At 53.9% G+C, this 21,483-nt stretch overlaps 1 protein-coding gene across 8 annotated transcripts; it reads right to left on the bottom strand.

The window, feature by feature from the left end:
• Nucleotides 1-182: 182 nt before the first annotated feature.
• On the bottom strand, nucleotides 183-20,844 carry Arhgef40 (Rho guanine nucleotide exchange factor 40). Of its 8 annotated transcripts, none has more exons than XM_028856059.2 (24): nucleotides 20,770-20,844; nucleotides 18,151-18,348; nucleotides 16,298-17,534; nucleotides 16,006-16,173; nucleotides 15,004-15,130; nucleotides 14,325-14,421; nucleotides 14,130-14,210; nucleotides 13,892-14,008; nucleotides 11,932-12,027; nucleotides 11,721-11,836; nucleotides 11,240-11,366; nucleotides 9,347-9,469; nucleotides 9,128-9,271; nucleotides 8,101-8,711; nucleotides 7,747-7,981; nucleotides 7,380-7,466; nucleotides 5,453-5,668; nucleotides 4,491-4,661; nucleotides 3,312-3,489; nucleotides 2,099-2,203; nucleotides 1,757-1,900; nucleotides 1,121-1,251; nucleotides 815-860; nucleotides 183-677 (listed from the first exon to the last, which is right to left on the bottom strand). In XM_028856059.2, the coding sequence occupies exons 1-23, from the start codon at nucleotides 20,770-20,772 to the stop codon at nucleotides 819-821; spliced, it is 4,554 nt and encodes a 1,517-aa protein (XP_028711892.1). In that variant the 5' UTR covers nucleotides 20,773-20,844; the 3' UTR covers nucleotides 183-677; nucleotides 815-818. The 8 variants fall into 8 exon arrangements, with proteins under 8 accessions (XP_028711892.1, XP_037064450.1, XP_037064451.1 ...); XM_037208555.1 differs by having other exon boundaries at nucleotides 1,121-1,263; XM_037208556.1 differs by having other exon boundaries at nucleotides 183-739; nucleotides 1,121-1,263.
• Nucleotides 20,845-21,483: the final 639 nt, after the last annotated feature.

Genomic DNA, 21,483 nt, shown 5'->3' on the forward strand with positions numbered 1-21,483 from the left:
GCAAAGTGGAGGAGGAACTTCAAAGAGTTCATTGAGCTTCCTAGAGCCTATCCGTTGGGTAGAACAGTTACTTCCTGGCCTGGGTTTTATTTTCTGAACCTTAGTAAGCGCTTAGTGGGAAGTACTCAAGTTAGTTCAAGCACCTTAATCCAGAGACCTGCTCTGGGCCTTGGGAGGCAAAGTGAGAGCAAATACATTTAATATAACAACAGTATAATAACAGTAATTACATATATAAAGTCTGCAATGCCCACCCCATTTCCTTCAATGGCTTATAGCACTTCATTTCCCATGGTACCCCAGAATGGAATTCCATTCCACCTGGCAGAGATGATTCTTCGGGGAGAGTCAGGGGGTGAGAAGAAAAGCAGACTGTCGGCAGGGCAGTGTCCTGCGGCTGTGCGGCGGCACAGGATGAGGGGAAACACTGGAAGAGGGATGTTTCCCTGCCCCCGGGGCACAAAGGCAAGCAAACAGGGCCACCCTGGTTCCTGCAGCAGAAGGCACTAAGCAGGGGAGAGCTAGAGAGAGCAGTGAGAGGGGACGCTCTGGTCCTCGCCCTCCTCTCTGTCCGGGAAGCAGAGAGGGAAGTGAGAGCTCAGTCCTCCATCCTGTCCCATTGGCATACCAGCCTACAATGTGCGGAAAAGGGGCTGCAGCCAAGTTCTGGATCTTCTCTGGAAGCCAGGAGAGAAGAGGAAGATGGGTTGGGAGAGGCAAGAAGCCGACTCCCATGCACCTGAGGTCAGGAAGGAAAGTCCTTAAAATAGGGGTAGGCATGCTGGATGTGGGAGAAAGGGGGTGGCTGACTTACCAGGTCACAGAGGTGTGGTGGGGTCGCTCAGGGCTCGGGCATGACTCTGAGGACACAGAAAGTGCAGGGTGTTTAGACATGCTCTCTATTGTGTATGTCTCTTTAAGGCTTTTTTTTACTTCTGACCTTGATGCTTCTCAGCCAGGCCTAGGGGAGAGGAGAAAGGCAGACTGGATAATCAACCCAATCTGTGGCATCAGCTGAGAGTTGCAGTATCTAGTTCCTCTACTCCCCGATGTGTCAAATGATGAGGAAAGCCCACCCAGAAAGAGAGCACCCGCTCCCAGCCTCATTGCAAGGACTCACCTGCCGGGACAGCCCTAAGATCCCTCCACTGGCCAGAGTGGGGGTGCTGCTCCCACGATGCGGGAGATGCAGGCTGGGGCTGTTTCTTGGTCCTGGGGACACATCTCCAGAAGAGTCAAGTGTTTCTGGGGCTGGAGGGGAAGCTAGGGTGAGAGGAAGGTATAAAAACCCTTCCAGGTTACCTTAAACAAGCAAGCTCCTCCGGCAAGGAAGAAGAAGAAGCTCCATGGCAACAGGAAGCTGTGAGTCACCATAGCAATCCAGTTGTAAGAGAACCCCCCTACCAAGAGGCAGGAAATTGTCAGCAGCATCGTTAGAGCAACCAGGGAAGAAGCGACAGGAAACTTAAGAATTGCCGTGGTGAACCAGGAGGGTACAACAGGAAGCTGAGGCAGTTTCCATAGAAACGCAAGGAGAGCTAGAGAGAAAGGTACAGAAGAAGTGCTTCTTAGCAAAAGGCTGCTGTAAGCATCTCCCTAGCAACCAGATGGAAGGCTCTTTTAGCAACGGGGAAGCTGTCTGTAGTTGTCATGGCAACTGGGCTACTTGGCTAGAAAAAGGAATCGCTCAGCAATAGGCAGCCTGAACATCACCATGACCCAGCGGTTGGGGGCCACCCCTTGAGAGGTGCCTCACCCAGGGAAATCTGCTTGACGTCCAGATCCCAGGCCTCCTCCTCGACGCGGGCCGGCAGGGAGCAGGCTCCCGGTGAGAGGCCGGGAAGGGACGGGCCAGCATGCTCAAAGGAAGACACCGCTACGGAGGCCCGGGTGCGGGCGGCTGCAGAGAGTGGGGAGTTGGGGTGGTGGGGTGCTGGTGTGCACAGTCCTCCTGGCTGCCCGGAGTAGCTCACAGAGGGCTTCCCAGGGAGTCCCACATCTCGACACTCAGTCTCCTTCCTGACATCTCCCCGTTGTCGGCCACAGCCTTAGTCAAGGCCTGACTTCTGGGAGCACCCCCCAGCACCCTGGGCCTCACCTCTTCCAGTGAGCAGGGCACTCAGCGTCCGCTCCCCGAGGGCTTTGATGTCCAGGAAAGGTTTGTTCCCTATGCCCATGGAGACCATCTGCTGCACGCGGAGCTCTAGGGAACAGAGAGCCTGCTTGCAACCGTCTCTTAGCCCTCCTGCCTCGGTGTTAGCACATCCCCGTTGACTCTACTTCCCAACGCCGTTTTTCTCTTTCCCAACTCGTAACCATACCCCCTCTTCTGGTGCCCCCCCCCCTTCCTTGACTATCATGGCATAGGCTGTGAGGGTGATTTTTGACCTCTTCAGACATGCATCTGTTCTCTGCTATATAGTTCGTCCTGCCCGTGTGGCCTCCTAACCACCCGATGTGTGTGCGTGTGCACATCTGGGTGTGAATGGAGGCACGAACGTTGAGAGGTTGGAGGACACATTAGATGATGGTTGGTCTTCACTTTCCACCTAATCTTATGACTGATCACCCTAATCATTTTGGTGTGCATGTGCCAGGCTGGCTGTCTAGCAAGCTTCTGGGGGGAATTTCCTGTCTCAGCCTCCCATGTGCTCTGTGGCAGTGGTGGGATTACAGATGTTCCTGTTACTTACTACATCTGCAGTACTGCTGGCCTTTAGGTGGGTCCTGGGGATTTGAACTCAGGTCCTCACACTTGGCATCACGAGCACTTTTACCCAGTGAGCCATCTTCCCGGCCAGTTACTTTTCATGTAACACTCAGTCTCCCTTCATCATGGACATTAACAGCAAGAGTCATGCTTTTGCACATCTGTGTGGTTTATAAAGTGCTTTTCTATATGTAGTGACCCACTCGATCCTCCCTATCACACTGAGGTGAAGAAAGTACTATGCCTTTTTCAGGTTAATAGAATGATTCAGAGAATTACAACAACAACAACAAAAAAGCCCAAATCAAAACCCAGTGCCAACCAACAACCAAGAAAAGCTATTAGTCTAGGTCACACGCAAAGTAAGTGGCACCCATCCTTAACCCCGATCCAGTAAGCAGTTCTGCACCTCTTTCTGAGGAAACGTTTGCTCTTGCTCCTTAGAAATTTCTAGCTTTCTCTTTCCTTATGGCTAATCCTGTCTCAGCCGTATCTCTTGAACCGTCTCTGAAGGCCTCTTTTCTACCATCTCCATACTCTCCCGAAAACCTTCTCATGGACCTCCAATTCCAAGCACAGCCCCTCTACGACCGCCCGTTACCCTTGTTGTGGGCCGCCTGTCTCCACAGCAGCTGGGCGATGGAGCTTGTCCACTTGAGTTTGGTCTCTGGTGAGGCGGCCTGCAAAGTGTACGCTTCTCGTGCGCGCCGTCGACGAAACCATAGTTCAAAACAGAGTCCACTGTCGCCGATGTTTTCGGTCAGCCCCATGTCGGCAGTCTGCGGAAGGGGAGGAGAGAGAGGGATGAAGATGGAGATGTTAGGGGCACCACACTGGCAAGCGCTATGTGTAGCTTGGTAGGTGTTCAGTAGACATTAGCTCAACATCTGTCAGATACCAGGCGCTCTACACAGTCTGCGTAACAGCAGTGAGGGGAGAGGGAGGCTCACTGAGACCTGAAGCAACTTTCTCAAGAGCTTACCCGAGTTTTCGTAAGGATTCAAACCCAGGTCTATATGCCGTTCCAAACACAGACCTTTTGCTGTGTCCTAGCTCTGAAGAGTTGGAACTAACACAAAGACAGTTTGGAAACCATTAGTGTCCTCCCACCTGATCCAGGACTGTGGGTTGCTATGGATGCTTATATCTGGCTAGATGCCCAAAGCAAGGCCTGCCTCTTGAGTTCTCTTTAGTTCAGTGAAATTAAGGTGTGTGTGTGTGTGTGTGTGTGTGTGTGTGTGTGTGTGTGTGTGTTCTTCTTTCTCATATACCAGGGACCACCTCTAACTCAAAAGACTTACGTAGTTTTTGGTTTTTGTTTTTTCTAGACAGGGTTTCTCTGTGTAGCCCTGGCTATTCTGGAACTCACTCTGTAGACCAGGTTGGCCTTGAACTCAGAGATCCACTTGTCTCTTCGTCCCATGTGCTGGGATTAAAGGCGTGTGCCACCACTGCCCAGCAGACACATGTATTCTCATTGGGAAGGTTTTTTTTTTTTTTTTTTTTTTTTTGGTTTTGGTTTTGGTTTTTTTTTTTTTTTTTTCATTCTGTCTTGAAATGCCTCCTTAAGTCTTCTGCACGAATTATATGGAAAACCCAAAGGGGTTGACCAATGGCAGGGATTTCTTTCACCTTCTGACACCCTAAAATTGACGACCAATGAGAGGCTAAAAACTATTTTAGGTGATGAAGATGCTGAACCTGTTTTGGGTTGAACTTCCAGAACATTCTGAGTCCTGAGGAAGACCATGGTTCGGTATCCCCGCTCCACATCGTGTACCTTAAAAGCCTGCTTGTAAACGAAGGTCTCAGACCCTCCCTCGGAGCCTTTGAACTTGCTGAACAAGAGCAGGTCCTCAAAGAGAAAGACATGGCGGAGGCACTTTTTCCGGCCACAGATGACAGTGAATGGGTCCCGGTGCAGGAGCTGCCCCTGCTCCTTCAGATCTATCTGGAGAAAGGAGAAGGAAAAGCTGGTCCATGGGGCCTTCGTGGTGAAGTTATGGGATATAAGGGGTTTAGAGGGAAAGGGGCCTAAGGCCTGGCTGTTGGCAGGCTCAGGAAGCCGGGGAGGGCCTCACCCTCACCCTCTCCACCGCTTCTCACACACAGCTGTCTAGCAGCAGTCATCTCTCCGAATAAAAGATGCCCTGCGTAGCGGTACCCAGCCTGGCACAGGGAAGGAAGTCTCTGCATACTGAAGATGCAGGAAGAGAACTGGCAAAGAACAGGGGTAGGTCTATCTAGACCCGCGGTCCTCAGCCCTCCTAATGCTGAGACACTTGAGTGCAGTGCCTTATGCCGTGGTGACCAACACCCCCCCCCCCCGCCACCATAAAATTATTTTCATTGCTACTTTATAGCTGTTTCTGATGGTCTTAGGAGACTCCTGTGAAAGGGTCATTTGACCCCCAAGGGATCGCGACCCACAGATCGAGAACCACAGCTCTAGAGGGAGTACAGTTCCAGCCAGATCTGGAATCAGTGTGGGAAAGAGATTAGGTAGAAAAGAATACAGTATCTAGAAAGGTAGAAGCAGATGGGAAAGAACAATTAGGAAAGGAACAGATAAGCACAAGGCAGATATGGCAAGAGCAGAGGGTGTTTGATATAGATGAAGCAGCGAAGAGCTAGCCAGCGCCTCAGACCTCGGGGGTGGCTTTACAGTCACCAGCCTACACTGTTTCTAAGGCCACAGAGTTACACAGTTTGAGCAAGAGTCCGTGGAAGCCAGGACCTTACCTCACAGCCTCGCACGGCCTCCACTGCTAGCAGATCTCTGCCTCGGGCCTCTTGTTCCTGGAGCAACTGTACAGCAGCCCTGAGGGCCTGGCGCTCGGAGCTTAACTCAGGCCCAGCTTCCCTCAGGAGCTCCTCCAGGAGCTGTCCATACCGAGCCAGCTGCTCCAGGGGCTGCTGCAGGGCCCGGGGTAAGCAGGGGCTGCTGTCCATGGAACCCTAGGGCGGAACCATAGCCAGGGATGAGAAGAGGGGCAGGGCTGGTAGGAGGCAAAGTCTGAGGACAGGAACGTGATAGGCTGGGTACAGGCTTTGGGGAGCAGAGGTACAGAAAGGGGCCTGCAAGATGGCTCAGTGGGTAAAAGGTGCTTTCCACTAAGCCTGACGACCTGAGTTTCATCTCCGGGACCCACGTGGCAGAAAGAGAACTGACTCATGCAGATTCTCCTCTGACCTCCACATGGGCACCACAGTGTGTGTGTGTGTGTGTGTGCGCGTGCGTGCGTGCGTGTATGTAAGTATGTGCGTGAGCACACACACACACCCCAATAATAAAAACATAAAAAAAATGTTTTTTTTTTTAAAGTAAAGAGAAAAAAATGCAGAGGTCAAAGAGATGGTCCAGAAGCTAAAGGAACTTGTCACCAAGCCTGGGAATCAAGTTCCATCCTTGGGACCCAGGCAGTGGAAGGAGAGAACCATCTCCTGGGAATTGTCCTATCACTTCCCCATACATGTTTGGCACACACGTGCATGTACACGTACACACACACACACACACACACACACACACGTGTAATTTTAAAAAGAAAAGAAAGCAGGCAGGGGGCAGCTAGGAGATGCAGCTATCCTGTGCTGAAGGGAAACCCAGGTAATAGCAACTTATGCCCCCTGGCCTTTACAGTCACGGCCACATCTTTTCACCTGAAATCCTTGGACCCTCAAGCTCCCAGTGAGTTGGACAAAGTGCACACTGCCCTTGTTTACCATCTGTAGAAACAGGCTTGGGGCTGAAGAGAGGGCTCAGCAGTTAGGAGCACTTACTGCTCCTTCAGAGGACCTCGGTTCAGTTCCCAGCACCCACCCAGTGTCTCCCAAGTGTCTTTAACTACAGTTTCAGGTGATCTGATATCCTCTTCTGGCGCCCTTGTGCACTGGGCACAGTTCACTACACATATATACCTACAGGCAAACAGTTACCTGTATAACATAAAAATAAATCTTAACAAAATGAAACTAAGCCGGCGGGGGTGGTGGCACATGCCTTTAATCCCAGCACTCAGGAGGCAGAGTCAGGCAGATCTCTGTGAGTTCGAGGCCAGCCTGGGCTACAGAGTGAGTTCCGGACAAGCTCCAAAACAACACAGAGAAACCCTGTCTCGAGAAAAAACAAACAAACAACAGCAAAAAAGAAAAAAAAAATGAAACTAGGCAAAGCAAATAAACAAAACAAAAACAAACCAAACAAACAAAAACAGAGGCCCAAGAAATCAAGAATTTTACCCGTATTCCCTTGTGTGGGGCATCTGGGTAAGAGTCCAGCCTCCCCTGGCTCTCCATGCAATGCTAGGAGACCCTCCTGTTCCCAGACAGCAGTCTGAGAGGTTATTGGAGGTTTTCAATGAATGTTCCTGGGTACATCCACAAAAAATTGTTCTCTTTGAGAGTTGGAGGTGGAATGAATTTTTAGGTCTTCCTGGTCCTTTCTCTTAAAAAACATTTTCTCATTTTACTTATTTGTGTGTGTGTGTGTGTGTGTGTGTGTGTGTGTGTGTGTGTGTACACACACGCACGCACGGTCAGAAGACAACTAATTTGCAGGCGTCAGTGTTTCTAGGATGGAACTCAGTTGTGGGTCTTGGAGGCAAGCATCCTTACCTGCTAAGCCATCTCCTGGACCCACTTTTCTGAGAGGTGAAGAAAAGTTTACCTTGGCCGAGGGGGCGACTGCAGCCAGACCACTCTCCAGTTTGTGTCTGTGCTTCACGAACTGTGCGTAGAGGTTGAACTGGTCCCCCTGTGCCAGTAAGGAAGAGGTAGTGAGTGTCCCTGGTGAGGGACCGGTGGACACTTCTCTTCTCCCATCCCCACTGCCCAAGGAGGGGTAAGCCGGCAGCACTCTGCTTGCCAGGAATTATAAAGGCTCTTTGAAGAGACAGTGATGTTCACACAATCGAAGACAGGCAACACACCGGCCAAGGTGAGGGACCTTTCGAGAGGTGGGGGGATGTTAGGGAAGTGGGGGGGCAGAACATGGGAAGGGAGAAGATCTGGAAGACGTCTAGTGGACTGCTCACATGGCGAAGGAAGCAGGCCCCGATGCGCAGAGGATGGGTGGTGCAGCCCTGCAGCTCTTGTAGAAAGTGCGTCCCGTGGAAGCTGCGGAGTCTCTCTCGGGCACTCAGGGCTGCGGCCCAGGCGCACCGGAGCTCAGGCGTCAGCTCCGGCCCAGGTGGCGGCACGGGCTCATTCAGAGCGGCTATGTATTCTTGCTCACAGGCAATCAGTTCAGACACTAGACGCTGCTGGGCGCTGTAGGCACAACCCGAGAAGCAGAGGCGTCACTGGGACGTGGAGAAGAGTCGCTACCACCAACAGTATAATCTTCTTCCCCACTTGCCTATGCGACAGCAGTTAGTCTGAACTCTCACCTGATGCTCCGTTTGCGCTCCATTCGCGGGGTACCCAGTCCCCAGGGCCCGTCTGGCCCTCCAGCCCGACCCAACAGCACATGTTCTCGGGGCGAACACGTCCTGTCTACCACTTCAGTACTGGTGACCTCCAGGCCTCGGATCAGCACAGCCCTTGGGGGTCTTCCATCTGCTTCTGGAGCTAGCTCAAGGCCTTCCTCCTCATAGTCCTCCCCACACGGGGTCAGAGAGCAATGGGACGGGGCTGCCCGCGGCCCAGGGCTGCTGGGAAGAAGCAGGGAGCTGAGGCTGGGCGAAGGGCTATGGGCCCCCTGCTGGGCTCCCGTGCTGCTGGCACTGTCTGCCCGACGTCGTCTGTGGCCTCGAGGACTGGCCTCCTCTCCCAGCTGCTGCTGAATCCTCCTTTCCAGCTCTTGGCAGCGCGCCCGGCACCGGCCCCATTCTCGAAGGACTGCTGGGCTGCCCAGGTCCAGGGCCAGGGCTCGCATCTCCTGGAAGGTGCCTGCACTAGGCTCCGGGGCCCGGCGCAGGGCTAGGGCGGCCAGCACAGCTTCGCGACCCGGCCCGGCTCCCGCCAGCCGAGCAGAACCCTCATCTACCCATTCGTGTGCCTACAAAAGCCAGACGGGTTGGAGGTAGAGGAAAAAAAAGGTGAGGACACGCGCCACTCCCAAACGCATGCGCCATTGCCAGTGGCTCCCTGGGGGCCATCACCTCCCGGTCCTCTCCCTGCCCCAGCATCACGGTATAACCACGTGCCTTGGAGATGGCATGGGCACAGAGGACACACACACAGCACTGAGTCGGGTTTTTACGACTGGCTTTCACACAGTGCCTCACCCGACTTTCCACAGCAGATGTGCAAATGTCTACAGAGGCCCTGCCTACCTCAGGTCACAGGTCATTCAGCCTGGGCAAGCTGAAAGTGGAAGCCAAGGGGGCGGGCTTCCCAGGGACCACTCTTAGCAACTGCCTGACCAGCTTCTCCGGGCTGCGGAGGAGGAGGAGGAAGAGGCTCGGTACCCACCTGCTGGAAGAAGCGCTGTAGCCGCAGAGCCCGGTGGAGGCCGCTCTCAACCTGCTCCAGTCGCTGTTCGAAGACATCCAGAACTTTCTGGGAGGCCATGTCCTCCTCCAGAGCCAAAGCTTCCCGGGCCTGGACGAGGCGCTCCTGGAGAAAGGGGGTCTGGGCTCAGACCTGGCCCTCTCCCAGGGACCCCGCCCCCCACCTCCTCTCTGTCCTCACCTGCACCTCGGTGCTGAAAGCCCGGAACCGCAGTTCTGTCTCTTGCAAGACCGAGAGTGAGTTCCCAGGCGTGGCGAAGCTGGCCAGCTGCTCTTCCCCTGGGCCAGAGAGCCACTGTAACACCTGAGACAGAGCAGAAGGCTGTGAGGAAGGGAGGTTGTGAAGCGGCCAGGCTACAATGAGCTGCCATCACCCCAATGTACAGGAACCCCGGTCATCCCAAAGTCTTGTCTCACCGGGTGCTGTGGTACTGATAAGAGTGGATGATAACAGCTCCCACAAGATGACATGAGAAACCGGGTATGCCGTCTTTGGTAAAGTGCCATATGAACAGGGCTGGCAGGAGACACAGGTTATCGTGCCAGGGGCAAGGCCGGCATGAGGAAACAGATAAAACCCCAGGTGAACCAAAGGAAGAAGGATGAAAGCTGCTTGGATAACAGGACCAAGAGGAATTCCACATCCACTGTGCTCCTCTGAGTGCTGAGCAGGAAACCTAGGAGCCAAGCCCAAAGGATGGCCCAGGAGATGTGTGTGTGTGTGTGTGTGTGTGTGTGTGTATCCAGGAGTGTGTATCCAGCGTGTGTGTGTGTGTGTGTGTGTGTGTGTGTATCCAGTGTGTGTGTGTGTGTGTGTGTGTGTGTGTGTGTGTGTGTGTATCCAGTTCAACTTTCCTACTGTAGGGAATCTCCTACTGGTTCTGAAAAGTTTGACTAATTTTTTCCTCCGAAGAGGGTCTGGAAGCTAGGGTGGAGCGGCTGGAAAATGCAAAGCCTCAGAATGTTCCTAAAAGCCAGTGCCAACAGCAGCCACTTTCAGAGTGAGTCCTCTGCTGACTTCATTTCCCATCCATCCACCTGTGTGTTGTCCTATTTGTCTAGGAATGGGCAACTCAGCAGCAGCATCCAGTGCCTAGCAGAGTTAGATCGCAAAGCTGGCCACTTGAACTTCCAAATTCTGTTTTCAAAATAGGTTTTTAGACGGGCAGGGATATCTAATCCATAGGAGATACCCCTGGGGTGGGGATGGAATGGCAGCCCTAGAACACAAAACCCTGGCTCCCCTTTAGCACTGACTTTGAGATGACCCTTCTCATACCCACACGCGGGTCCATGGGATATATATTCACAGCACTAGGAGCTAAGGAAAAACAACCAGATTTTAAAGTCCCTCTTCCCTTCACAGTGTAGAGACAGCCAATCCCCACAGGGCTTAAGTCCAGAAGAGAAGAATCAAGGTTCAGAGAAGCCAGTCTTATTCTTGAGTCTTAAGAGGCCCGTGGTTCCTCTCAGTGGCTAGCAATGTGTTCTCCAAAGTAGGAGGAGAGATGGGGCCGTTTTGCCTCCGTTTTGGAGGATGACAATGTGGGGAGGCAAAATGTGGAGCCAGAGCCCTCTATCAATAGACATTTATGATCGGGCTTCATGGTTAGGCCCGTAATCCCAGCCCTCTGGAGGTGAGGGCAGTAGTGTGAGGAGTTTCATGGCCAGCACCAGCTACACAGTGAGTTCCAGGCCAACCTCGGCTACATCAGATCCTGTCTCAGAAAAACTCCCAAACAGAAACAAAACGTTTATTATCTTCACACCAAGGAGGTTGTGCCCTGAGCCAACCGCGGCTGATTCCAGAGTTCCCTCTGGGTGGTGAACACTTCCCACAATATCTAAAGATCCTGACCAAAGACAGACAGAAGGCTGACCTCCCGGCTTCCTTCTGCTGGTACTGACACACTCCTGCCCTCACGCTGAGTCTCACACTTCTGTGACCAACCTCTAGGGGAGGCTGGAGGGAAGCTGGAAGGATTTCACCCATGCTTGGTGTCGGCCGGGATGCAGTGAAGCAGGGGCTAGGCTCCCAGGCTGAGCAAGGGTATGGGCGCGGGAATCCCCTTACCTGCTGGAGCTGGCGCAGGCGTTGGCGTTTTTCCTGCTGCTGCACTCGTAAGTTGGAGAGGCGCACGAGTTGGTGAATGGCCTCATCTACCTCCTGGTAGAGCACAGCTGGGCCTGGACCCTCAAGCCTGGGGAGAGGCGACACTGAGTCTCTGCCCTTGCCAAGCTTCCCGGTTCTGTCTTTGTATCCTCAGGGATGCAAACACCAGAGGGGTCATGGCAGCGAGAATCAGACTCGCACCGTAACTCCCCTTACTGAATCAGCCTGGCCCCAGCTGAGACATTGGGTATCTCCGGTCCTCCCAGTCCACATTTTTAATCATAACTGGCACACGGGGATGCTGTGAGGGTTATAAGTATAAAGGCACGCTATCTTGTCCAGAGAAGTGCAGAGTAAGAATTATCTGCCACTTAAGGTTTAGGACCGCTCTCCACTATCTCCCCCGCATCTGCCTCTGCACACCCGCCTCTCCCTCTCGTACTTGCTGCTATGGGTGGAGCGCAGGCGCATCAGGATGGCTCCTCCGGTCCTCTGCAGCGCCGTCAGCCGAGGATCTGCCAGCACCTTTTGCAGGGGCTCAGGCATCCCCGCTGCCTCCTTGGGACAAGCAAACACATCAGGAGTTTCGCTGGAAGACTGCCCACCCCATCCCATCCCGTTCACACCTACCATTGTTCCATCTCATTCCATACCTCTTCCTTTGGTTCTTCTGCTCCCTCGAGCTCCTCAATAGCCTGCCGCACAGAGGTCAACACACCTCGGCACAAGCTGCATAGCTTTGCCACTTCCTGAAACCCACATACAGAGATGGAGTTAAGGGACAGCACTCAGGATAAGAAATAGACCGGGCATGGTGGGCCTTTCTTTAATCCCAGCACTTGGGAGGCAGAGGCGGGTGGAGCTCTGAGTCTGAGGCCAGCCTGGTCTGCATAGTGAGTTCCAGGACAACCAGGGCTAAGAAGAGAGACCCTGTCCCCCAAACAAACAAACAACAAATAAATAAACATAAGCCACAGGATAGAGATAGGACTCCTGGAGACTTTTGTGGAAATAATGCTGGGTTTACTCTCTGACTTTTTTGCTTCCAAGTTATACGATATTGGGCAAGCCCACAAACCTTAAAATTCATTTTATTCAATAGTAAAGTTAGAATAAGAATAGATTTTGTAAAATCGAAGGAAATGATATCAGCCTGGCACCGAGCACTGTCGTGGCCCACGGTAGGGCTTAGCATGTGAGTTTCCTTTGCCCTCTTCCTCTGGTCTTCACTTTGCCCAGCCCCGCCTCCAGCTCTTCTTCATATCTGCTTTCACTAAGAGTGCGTGTTTGTCGTCAGCTGTGAGCATGCTGACTCTCTATTCTGACTCACTACACTTCGGGTCACAGAAGCATGGAGGTCAGTGATGCAGGTGCATTTGATGGGTGAAGAGCCTGCATTTTGTGGATACTGGTGTAGGGAGCAGGTACAGAAAGGGCACCATCTCTAGAAGTGAGGTAATGTAACTCGCCAGGCCCCATGGAACCAACTTTTCAGCTCTCAGCACTTTCTAGAAACCCACGAAACTATCACAAACACTTCTCTACTTACTTTATGACACCTTAATAGTTCAAGCATACGTTACTTAATGTCATTATGAATAATTTGACAAACTTGGGGGCCAGGGAGCTGGAAAGATGGCTCAGAGGTTAAGAGCAAGTATTTTTCTTCCAGAGGACCCAAGTTTGATTCCCAACACTCATATGTAGCTCACAACTGCCTGCAACTCCAGATTGAGGGGTTCTGATGGCTCCGGCCTCTAAGGACACCCACACAGGTGGCATTTACTCACATAGACACACAGACATATATACATGCTTAAAAATAAAATAAATCTTAAAACATTCTAAAAGAATATTACAGCCGGGTGGTGGCGCACACCTTTAATCCCAGCACTTGGGAGGCAGAGGCAGGAGGACCTTTGTGAGTTCGAGGCCAGCCTGGTCTACAGAGCACCAGGAAAGACGCACAGCTACACAGAGAAACCCTGTCTCAAAAAACCAAAAAAAAAAAAAAAAAAAAAAGAATATTACAAATTTGGGTGGTAACCGGAAGATGGTTCACAGGTTAAAAGCACTTGTTGCTCTTGCAGAGGACTGGGTTCAGTTCCCAGTCCCACATGATGGCTGAAAACCTTCTGTAACTCCAGTTCCAGGGGACCTGATGCCCTCTTCTAACTTTTCAGGCACCGGGCACACGTGTGGAGCACACACACATATATGCAGGTAAAACATTCACACACATAAAATAAAAAATAAAAAGAATTTAACAGTCTTCGTGTCTTCCCGATGGCCAGCAAGACTTGTTCAAGGTTCATGAGTCAGAACTATTTTCTGAATTTTTTTTTTTTTTTGGTTTTTCCAGACAGGGTTTCTCTGTGTAGCTTTGCGCCTTTCCTGGGATTCACTTGGTAGCCCAGGCTGGCCTCAAACTCACAGAGATCCGCCTGGCTCTGCCTCCCGAGTGCTGGGATTAAAGGCGTGCGCCACCACCGCCTGGCTACTATTTTCTGAATTTAATGGAGCTGCATCTTTCCCAGCCCCACGGTTATGTCTGTCTTTGTCTTTTCTGCTAGATTTCCAGCTCCCAGGTTCCTCGGTACTGGAGGGGTTTACCTGGTGTATCTCTGCCCAGTGGTCGGGGAAGAGGTCCCTGTGACCTCCTAAGTCCGACTGCAGCTCCTCTGGCTTGGCCACTCTTTTCAGGTCCTTCTCTGACAGCAACTCAGCTCCCTGCAGACATGGAAGCAGGACTTTTCTGCACAGGCTCCTGTGATTCAGCCCAGTCTGAGAGATCAGCAAGCTGTCCCTCCCCTTTCCATTACTGACAGGGGACTAGGGGGAGAGAGCCTACCTGAAGTCCACAGAGTTCAGCTGGAGGGTCTTCATGGACGAGAATCACCAGCCGCTGAACGAGCCGAGGGTTGCCTGAGTCCTAAGCACAAAGAAGAATATCCCGAAGCTTTGGAGAGTTAGATGGCCTGGAATGGCTGCCACTGGAGAAAAGCGAGGACCTAGGGGACATGCCTGTCTCAAGGGGTTGTATTACCTGAAGCTGACTTAAGGCTGGAATAAGTGCTGGAGGCAGTGGGGGTGCCTTGCGGAGGTCAAGCAGGACGGTTAGCCCCAGTAACTGCAGGTCAGGCCTGTGGAGGCAAGGAGAGCCAGAGATGTGTGTGTGTGTGTGTGTGTGTGTGTGTGTGTGTGTGTGTGTGTGCACAAGAGGGGGGACAGCAAAGAGAGAACAAGGAAGAAAGAACACAAGTCTTCTGGCTTAGTGCTAACGGTCTTCAGAAGTCAGTACTACTATATTTGGGAAGCAACGAGCAAACAGCCGATGTCTGGGACACGTGCCCAGTAGGCAACCTAACAATCAAGAACCTACATTGGCATCACTATTGGGTCAGAGGCCTGGAACTCTGTGTGCTGTGATGGCATACATTCAAGGCCTTAGCATCTGTCTGAGAGGTACTCAGTGTCCACAAAGTATTCGCTGGATGACTGAGCCTGTGCGCTGACAATCTGGGCACTAGTGTAGAGTGCCGAGAGAGTCGGCAGTGGTGATTTTGAAGACCATGAAGATTATCCTGGACGTCAGAATTGGTAAGATCAAGGTCCGTGGCTTGAAAATCTGAGGGTTGATGTAATAGACCAGCAGTGCCTTGAGAAAGAAAGCAGGTCTCCTGAGTCTGCACGCTAATGCCCAGGGTGAAGTCTGCCATGCTTACCTAAGCAGTGAGTGGAGGTAACGAAGGGCAGTGTTCAGTGTCTCCTGGGAGGGTGAGGGCTCCTCAAGAAGGCACGGGGGCGGTGGCGTAATAGTCAGCAAAGCTCTGCCAGTCTGGTCGACCCCTCCTGAAGACAGAAAGTGGCCAGGCTGTCCTGGCTGGGACAATCTTTGACTACCTCCCCTCCTTCCCAAGTCCGCTTCAATTGTTCCACTTTCCCAAAGCCCCTTCCCACCCACTGTGTGTGTGTGTGTGTGTGTGTGTGTGTGTGTGTGTGTGTGTGTGACATGTCCTTGTTTGTATGTGCGTACATTTGTGTGGAGACCAGAGGTCACTGTAAGATCTTTCTCAATCGCCTTCCACCTTTTTTTGTTTTTGTTTTTGTTTTTTTGAGACAGGGTTTCTTTGTGTAGTTTTGGAGCCTGTCCTGGACCTTGCTCTGTAGACCAGGCTGGCCTCGAACTCACAGAGATCCACCTGGCTCTGCCTCTCGAGTGCTGGGATTAAAGGCATGTGCCACTGCCGCCCGGCTAAAGATATTTTTTGAAGATTTATTTATTTTTATTTTATGTGTATTGGTATGTCTGTGAACGTGCCAGATCCCCTGGAACTGGAGCTGTGGACAGTTTTGAATTGCCATGTGGTGCTGGGAATTGAACTCAGCACCTCTGGAAGAGCAGCCAGCGCTCTTGACTGCTGGCTGAGCCATCTCTCCAGCCCTCCACCTTTTTTTTTCTTTTTTCTTTTTTTTAAGACAGGGTCTCTCACTGAACCTGGAGAATCTCTGGTTCAGCCTGACTGGCTGGCCAATGAACGCCAGAAATCCACTTGTCTCGACCTCCCCCTTTCTTTCCAGCACCGGGGGGTTACAGATCCATGCCATGCCTAGCTCTTATGCGGGTGCTGGGGAGCTGAACTCAGTCCTCCTGCTTGCAAAGCAGGCATTTACCGACTGCCCCATCTCCCCGGCCCCTTTCCTTTTGTTCGCAGATGCCCACTGACCAGTCAGAACGAAGAATCCAGATGCCATCAAGTCCCAAGCTACAGGTGGGTCATCCAAGATGGAAACTGGGGGAGTCTCTTCTGGGACGCTGTCTCCTTTTACATCCTGCACGGTCTCCGGGGGCTGTGTTGGGGGCTCAGATGGGAACCACCCCGGACCTGTGGATCCTGTGCAGACAGAGGCAGAGTTACGCTATTCTCTTCCCAGCCAAACCATAGCTTCTCCTCCAGGCCCCTTCCCTAGGCCCAGCCTGCCCTGGCCCTCGGTGCCTTGGCCCCACTGTCCTCTCACCTGTCACACACCCCGGTACCAACACCTCTTGTTCACTCTCTCTGATCCCCTCTTCTGGGGGCCCACAGTCTTCTGGGGGTGCAGGCTCTTTTCCATCTGCGGGCTTGAGTTCCTCTTTTGATTCAGACTCTGGCTTCCCAGAATCCTCTTTCTCCTTAACCAGGCTGCATTCTGCAGGTTCCTGTTCACTGGGTGAGGAGGGCAGACTGACAGGGACTTCCTGCTGCCTAGTCTTGTCCTTGTCCTTGGGGCTGAGCGGGGTATTCTCCGCTTTTACAGCCCCTCTGCCAGCAGCTCGTTTCTTCCTTCTGTTTCCTTTGCCTGCTCTTCGCGGGGTACCAGGTGGTCCTTCAGCGCCCTGGCCCGCTCCTCCCCCAGCCTCCCCCGGGAGGAGGCAGGATTCAGCGGCCTCCCCCAGAGCCTCTGCTGGGGGCTCAGATGCCTCCGGGACCGTTGCATCTGGGTCGGCCTCAGCTCCCGGGGGTGAGTCAGAAGAGGCCCCGGTACTACTTCCCTCACCAGGAGGGCGTGCCCCATCCTGGTCCCGAGACCCCAGGCCTTTCTGGTGCATCCATGCCCGGTGTCTCCGGTGCCGGCCTTTCCCTCCAGTACTCTTCCGGGTGGGTACTGTGCGGGTCCTGGAGAGGCCTGAGGCCTCAGCGTCTGTGGGGCTTCCCCTCATATGAGGCAGCGTCACCTCCAACAGTTCCACGTATTCACCCTCCGGACCTTCTGCAGGAGCGTTGTGTCCATCCCCAGGACTCCGGGTACCCAGCACCTCCTCAGGGAGTGGAGAGCTAGGAAGCCTTGGAGGTCCAGAGGGCAGTTCTGGGGGCAGTGTGCTTGGCTGATGTCCAACCATGAGGCCCTCTTTGTGCACAAATCGTGGGCAGATGAGCTCAGCCCAGGGCAGGCGCTGAATCCCAGAGGGCGCCGACAGAAGACAGGTGCTGAGGCGCCCCGTTGGCCGGTCCTTGTTAATGCCTTGCAGCCACTCAGGTGTGAAGAGGTAGGCACAGGCTTCATTGGGCACTGGCAGCTCCTGTACCCGCCCACCTCCTGGGGCCAGACATTTCAGTGCCAGGCGGGGAGCTTGGGCTGCTGAGGGTACAACCTGCAGGTAGAAGTCGCCAGGGCGCAGCAGCTGCCAGGGAAGGGCTGCTAGTTGTACTACGACCTGTTCATGCAAGCAGAGTGGCCAGCCCTCATGGAAGAAGAGAAATCCACTATACTGGGCCTGGAGAGAGAAGTGAGAGGCTCTACTCAAGGTCTGCTGAAGAAACCAGCAGGGGGTTGAGGGGGTGGGGCGCTGTGAGAATGAGTCCACAGTAGGCAGGATTGGTCTTATGTCTGGTGGGTTAAAACCCCTAGGGGACAGGAAGGGAAATCACCACGTGGCAGAGGAAAGAACCAAAACCGTTGATCCTTTGGTGGAAGGAAGCTTTCCTAGAAAGCTAGCTAGGTAAGAACCCCCGTCATTACAGCGATCTGGTCAACAGATGCCACTGTCTTGGAAGAATCAAAGACTGTTGGTCTTTATAGCTGCAGAAGTGAAGACTCTCTCCTGAACCCCATCTGAGCCTGAGGGAATACCTTAAGACATTCATGAGGAAGTAATATTTGAAACTTGCTCTGCAAAAGTCAGGGTCTTTTAGGGGGCAGTCAATGTTTGTTAAGGGTCAATATTTAAGGAAAATAAATATACCTGCATATGTGTTAGTGTCTGAGTAGTCACAACCAGTGGGAGGTCGGCAAGTGAGACCTAAGTGTTCCTGTGGAGAACAGGATTGGGAAGCCTGTGTCTCTAAGCGGGAGGAAATTAGCCTGGCAGAAAAGGGTTGACAGCCACTCACACAGGCTTCCTGCTGGACCTTGGCAAGCAGGTGTTTAGCAGGTACCAGGAAGTCCAGCGTGTACCTCAGCGCATCCTCCTGGTAAGTCCTCTCCACCACCTGGAACACTTGGCCCAATAGGGTTGGGGCTGTGGCTTCGAAGGGTGGGTACAAGGCAGCGAGTGTGCTCTGTACACAGTCCTCCACCGGCTCCGGCTCCTGGGGGAGACAATACCAAGCTATAGATAACTAGAGACCACACAAGCATGGCTCCTTGGGAGACGGCTGGTCTGCAGATAGCCATGTCCTGTATCATAGGAACACAGAGGCTAATCAGAAAATGCTGGCTGGCTGAGCCAGAGGGTAGGAGTAAGGGCCTGGCAGTACATACAGGCTGACCACGGCTTCACATTGAAGCTCTGGGACTTTGGCTTTAGAGATCTAGGGGGAGTTTGTTATGAACGACTCTGATCAGGGTTGTCCCAGGTACTTGTAAATTGGGGTGATGGCACAGGTTCACCTGCACAACCTGGGTCCCTGGACCCAGCTGATGGTCAAGAATTCTGGTAGATGGGGTGGGGTATGGGGTTTCGACAGAGCCATCTTGCCAATAGATTCTCCCAGAACTCACCATCCAGGTAACTTTATCATAAGTGGAGGTGTGCCCACCCACAAAAAACACTGCATCCTAGAGGTGGCTGATGGATAGGTGGGAAGAAAGAAGACAAAACTGTGGCCATCTCAGGTCTTTGTAGCATCCCTTTCTTCCATTCATAAAGCCTGCCAGATTGGCTATAACAAATTGGTTGGAGCCATTTGAAAGAAGACAGAGACATAAATGAACTCTTGGAGAAGAGAGGAGGAGGTTTTGATGCTATGCATTCCAGTCGAATTTTACCTGGACCCACTGTCTCAAAGACTAAGCCACATCCAATTCCGACCCACTTCCTTAAGTGAGTCATCGGGCTATCTTTCTTCATCTCGTTCCCTAAACAAAATCCCTTAGGTCTATTTCTTTGCAAGTCTTTCAAGATGGCTTTTTTTTTTTTTTTTTAGTTCCTTTTATCAGACGTCTTTGTAGTAAATGAGGAAAGGGGCACTCTGCGATATTTACCGAGCTCTCTACCCATGGCAAACAGCCCTGGTTTCACCGCAGAACAAAAATTGCTTATTTTACTTCTAAATCTCTCCAGCCAGAGTTGCTTAATCCTGGCTGTTTGAGAAGATTAGGGTATTCAGTCACCCCAGAGACCAGCATTCTGTGTTATCAGCGCACAGACTCGGCCCCAAGGTGTGGGCGAGCAGACAGACCCTCAGTGTTGCCGGGACTGTGTACGTGGGTGGGAAACAGGGTAGGGGTGAGGTTGAGTGGGCCTGGGCTCTGAAGTTAGGATCCGGGGCGCTCCAGCTTGAGCAGCGAAGCAGCTGCAACCCATTAGGGGCGGTGAGCTCATGGCTGAACAAGAGTCGCAGCCACAGGAAACGGCCTCAGCAGGAGGGGAGGAGGGGTCTGGAGCAGGCGGAGGTGGGCAGGAGCCCAAGACACCAGGCCTCTGGTCGGCTGGGACCAAAAAGACGAGCGAGACTGAGTCAGCCCTCACTGGCCTAGTTCCTGTCTCGCTCCAACCCCCTGAGCAGGGTGATGCCTCCCGGGCTCTCTCCGTAGGCATCGCCCGGGCTGGGCCTCTCCCCCTCCTCCACTCTGCAGCGAGCGCGCTAGGCTGCACCCGCCTGGGCAGCGGGCGCCCTCGCCAGCAGAGCCCATCCCTGCCTGTAGTTCCCTCGGTGCACGTCTGGCCGGAAAGTTCCGGGCTTAGTGTTCGATCCCGTTGACATGGGCTTCTGGTACCCTGAGTGGCTGCTCTCGGAGGCTCTGCCTCATGCACAGGATTCCATCCAGTTCCCTCCCTGCAGCGGGAGTGCTCGCTCAGAGGCAGGCTTCTGTTCCCTGCAGCGGCGTTAAGCCTTGGGGGGGGGGGAAACTTTGTCCCAAAACTCTGGTATGGGCTCTGGAAACGTCACGCCCACTGGTACTGCGGAACACCCCCTACCCACCCTTAAACAGCCCCCTTTCTGCGAGGGAATTTCCCTTTGGACGTGCCCTTTGGCCCTGGCCCAGCCACAGCTGTGACTAGTCCCTCAGGGCCGGATGGGTGGGCCCACCTCACCGGGTTGGGGACAGGGGTGGAAAATGGTGGTTCCAGGCAGGTCAGTTCTCATGACCCGAGGCAGTGCCCTTTCCAGGGCTGCCGCCCGCACCAACTCGCAGAGGGTCCCCGGGAGTGGAAAACTGGGATAGAGTAGGGGGGGAGGGAAAACCCAGCAAAAGAAAACGGGGTAGGACCGGGAAGGCCGGGGGTGGGGGGGGTGGGAGAGGGGTTGGGCTGTGCGCAAAGACCACGAAAAGGATGGATGGGGAGGCAGCAGAGGAGAAAGAAAGGGTCACGGCAATACTCGGTGGGGACTGGGCAGGCAGCGGGCCGGCAGACAGAAGAAAAGAAGGGGGGATGGGAGGGTGGAGAGTCTCCGGGGCGCCGACCAGCAGCGCTAGGCGGGCACCGGAGGAGGCACGGGCTGGGGGCCCCGGAGCGGGCTGCGCGAAGGCCGAGGGGACACGGCGGGTGCGACGCGGGGACTCACCATGGCTCGGCGTCGGGAGGTGTCCGACTCTCGGGCGGGCGGGCGGGCGGGGCGGGTCAGCCACCGCCTCCCTCCCGGCGCTCAGTCTCGCCGGGTCTGGCTGCAGGACAGCTCGCACCGCGGCCGCGGCTCTGCCCGCTCGCTCGCTCGCTCGCTGGCTCGGGCGCCCAGGCCGCGGGGCCCCGCCAGGGAGGACCGAGACGGCCGCCTGCACCGCCCCGCCCAGCCCGGGACCCCAGCCGAGACGCCCCCTCCGTCGCAAGCCTCGCCTCCGCTCCTCTAGCCGTCCGCGGCCAGCCCGCCCCGCCCCGCACCCTCCGAGAACCGCCCCGCTGAGGACGCCCCGGGTTTCCCGCGTCTTCTCGCTCTGCGGGGTCAGTCCAGCCTTTCGCTCTGGGCTCTGCAGAGGTCTCCCTCCTAGGACCAAGGCTGTCGGGCGGCCAGAAGCCTTCTTCTTCCATCTCTAAGACTCATGACGCTTCTCCCGTCCGTGGCCAGGCTTGGGCAAGGTCCTGGGGCCCAGATCGACCCACACGCCTTGGTTCCCTTTAGATAGAGCTGAAGGCAGAGAAAGTAGGGGATTCCCCCCCCCCCCCAGCCTTGGACGTTTGCCCGCCCTTCTTCCCCTTCCACCTTCTTGGGTCTCGAGCCTCCAAGCAACTACAATGGGCCCCTGTGTGCTGCTTGGGTAGGGCGGGGGATGTGGGGAATTAC

The sequence above is a fragment of the Peromyscus leucopus genome, chromosome 9 (assembly GCF_004664715.2).
Source record: "Peromyscus leucopus breed LL Stock chromosome 9, UCI_PerLeu_2.1, whole genome shotgun sequence".
Taxonomy (NCBI): Eukaryota; Metazoa; Chordata; class Mammalia; order Rodentia; family Cricetidae; genus Peromyscus; species Peromyscus leucopus.

Excerpts from the sequence above, each read along its gene's own strand:
- Arhgef40 (XM_037208554.1), bottom strand. Across the intron at positions 14,211-14,324 it reads CAGCCTTAAGTCAGCTTCAG|GACTCAGGCAACCCTCGGCT; the intron begins GTAATACAACCC and ends CTTTGTGCTTAG. Across the intron at positions 5,669-7,379 it reads CAGTCGCCCCCTCGGCCAAG|GGTTCCATGGACAGCAGCCC; the intron begins GTAAACTTTTCT and ends GTTCCGCCCTAG.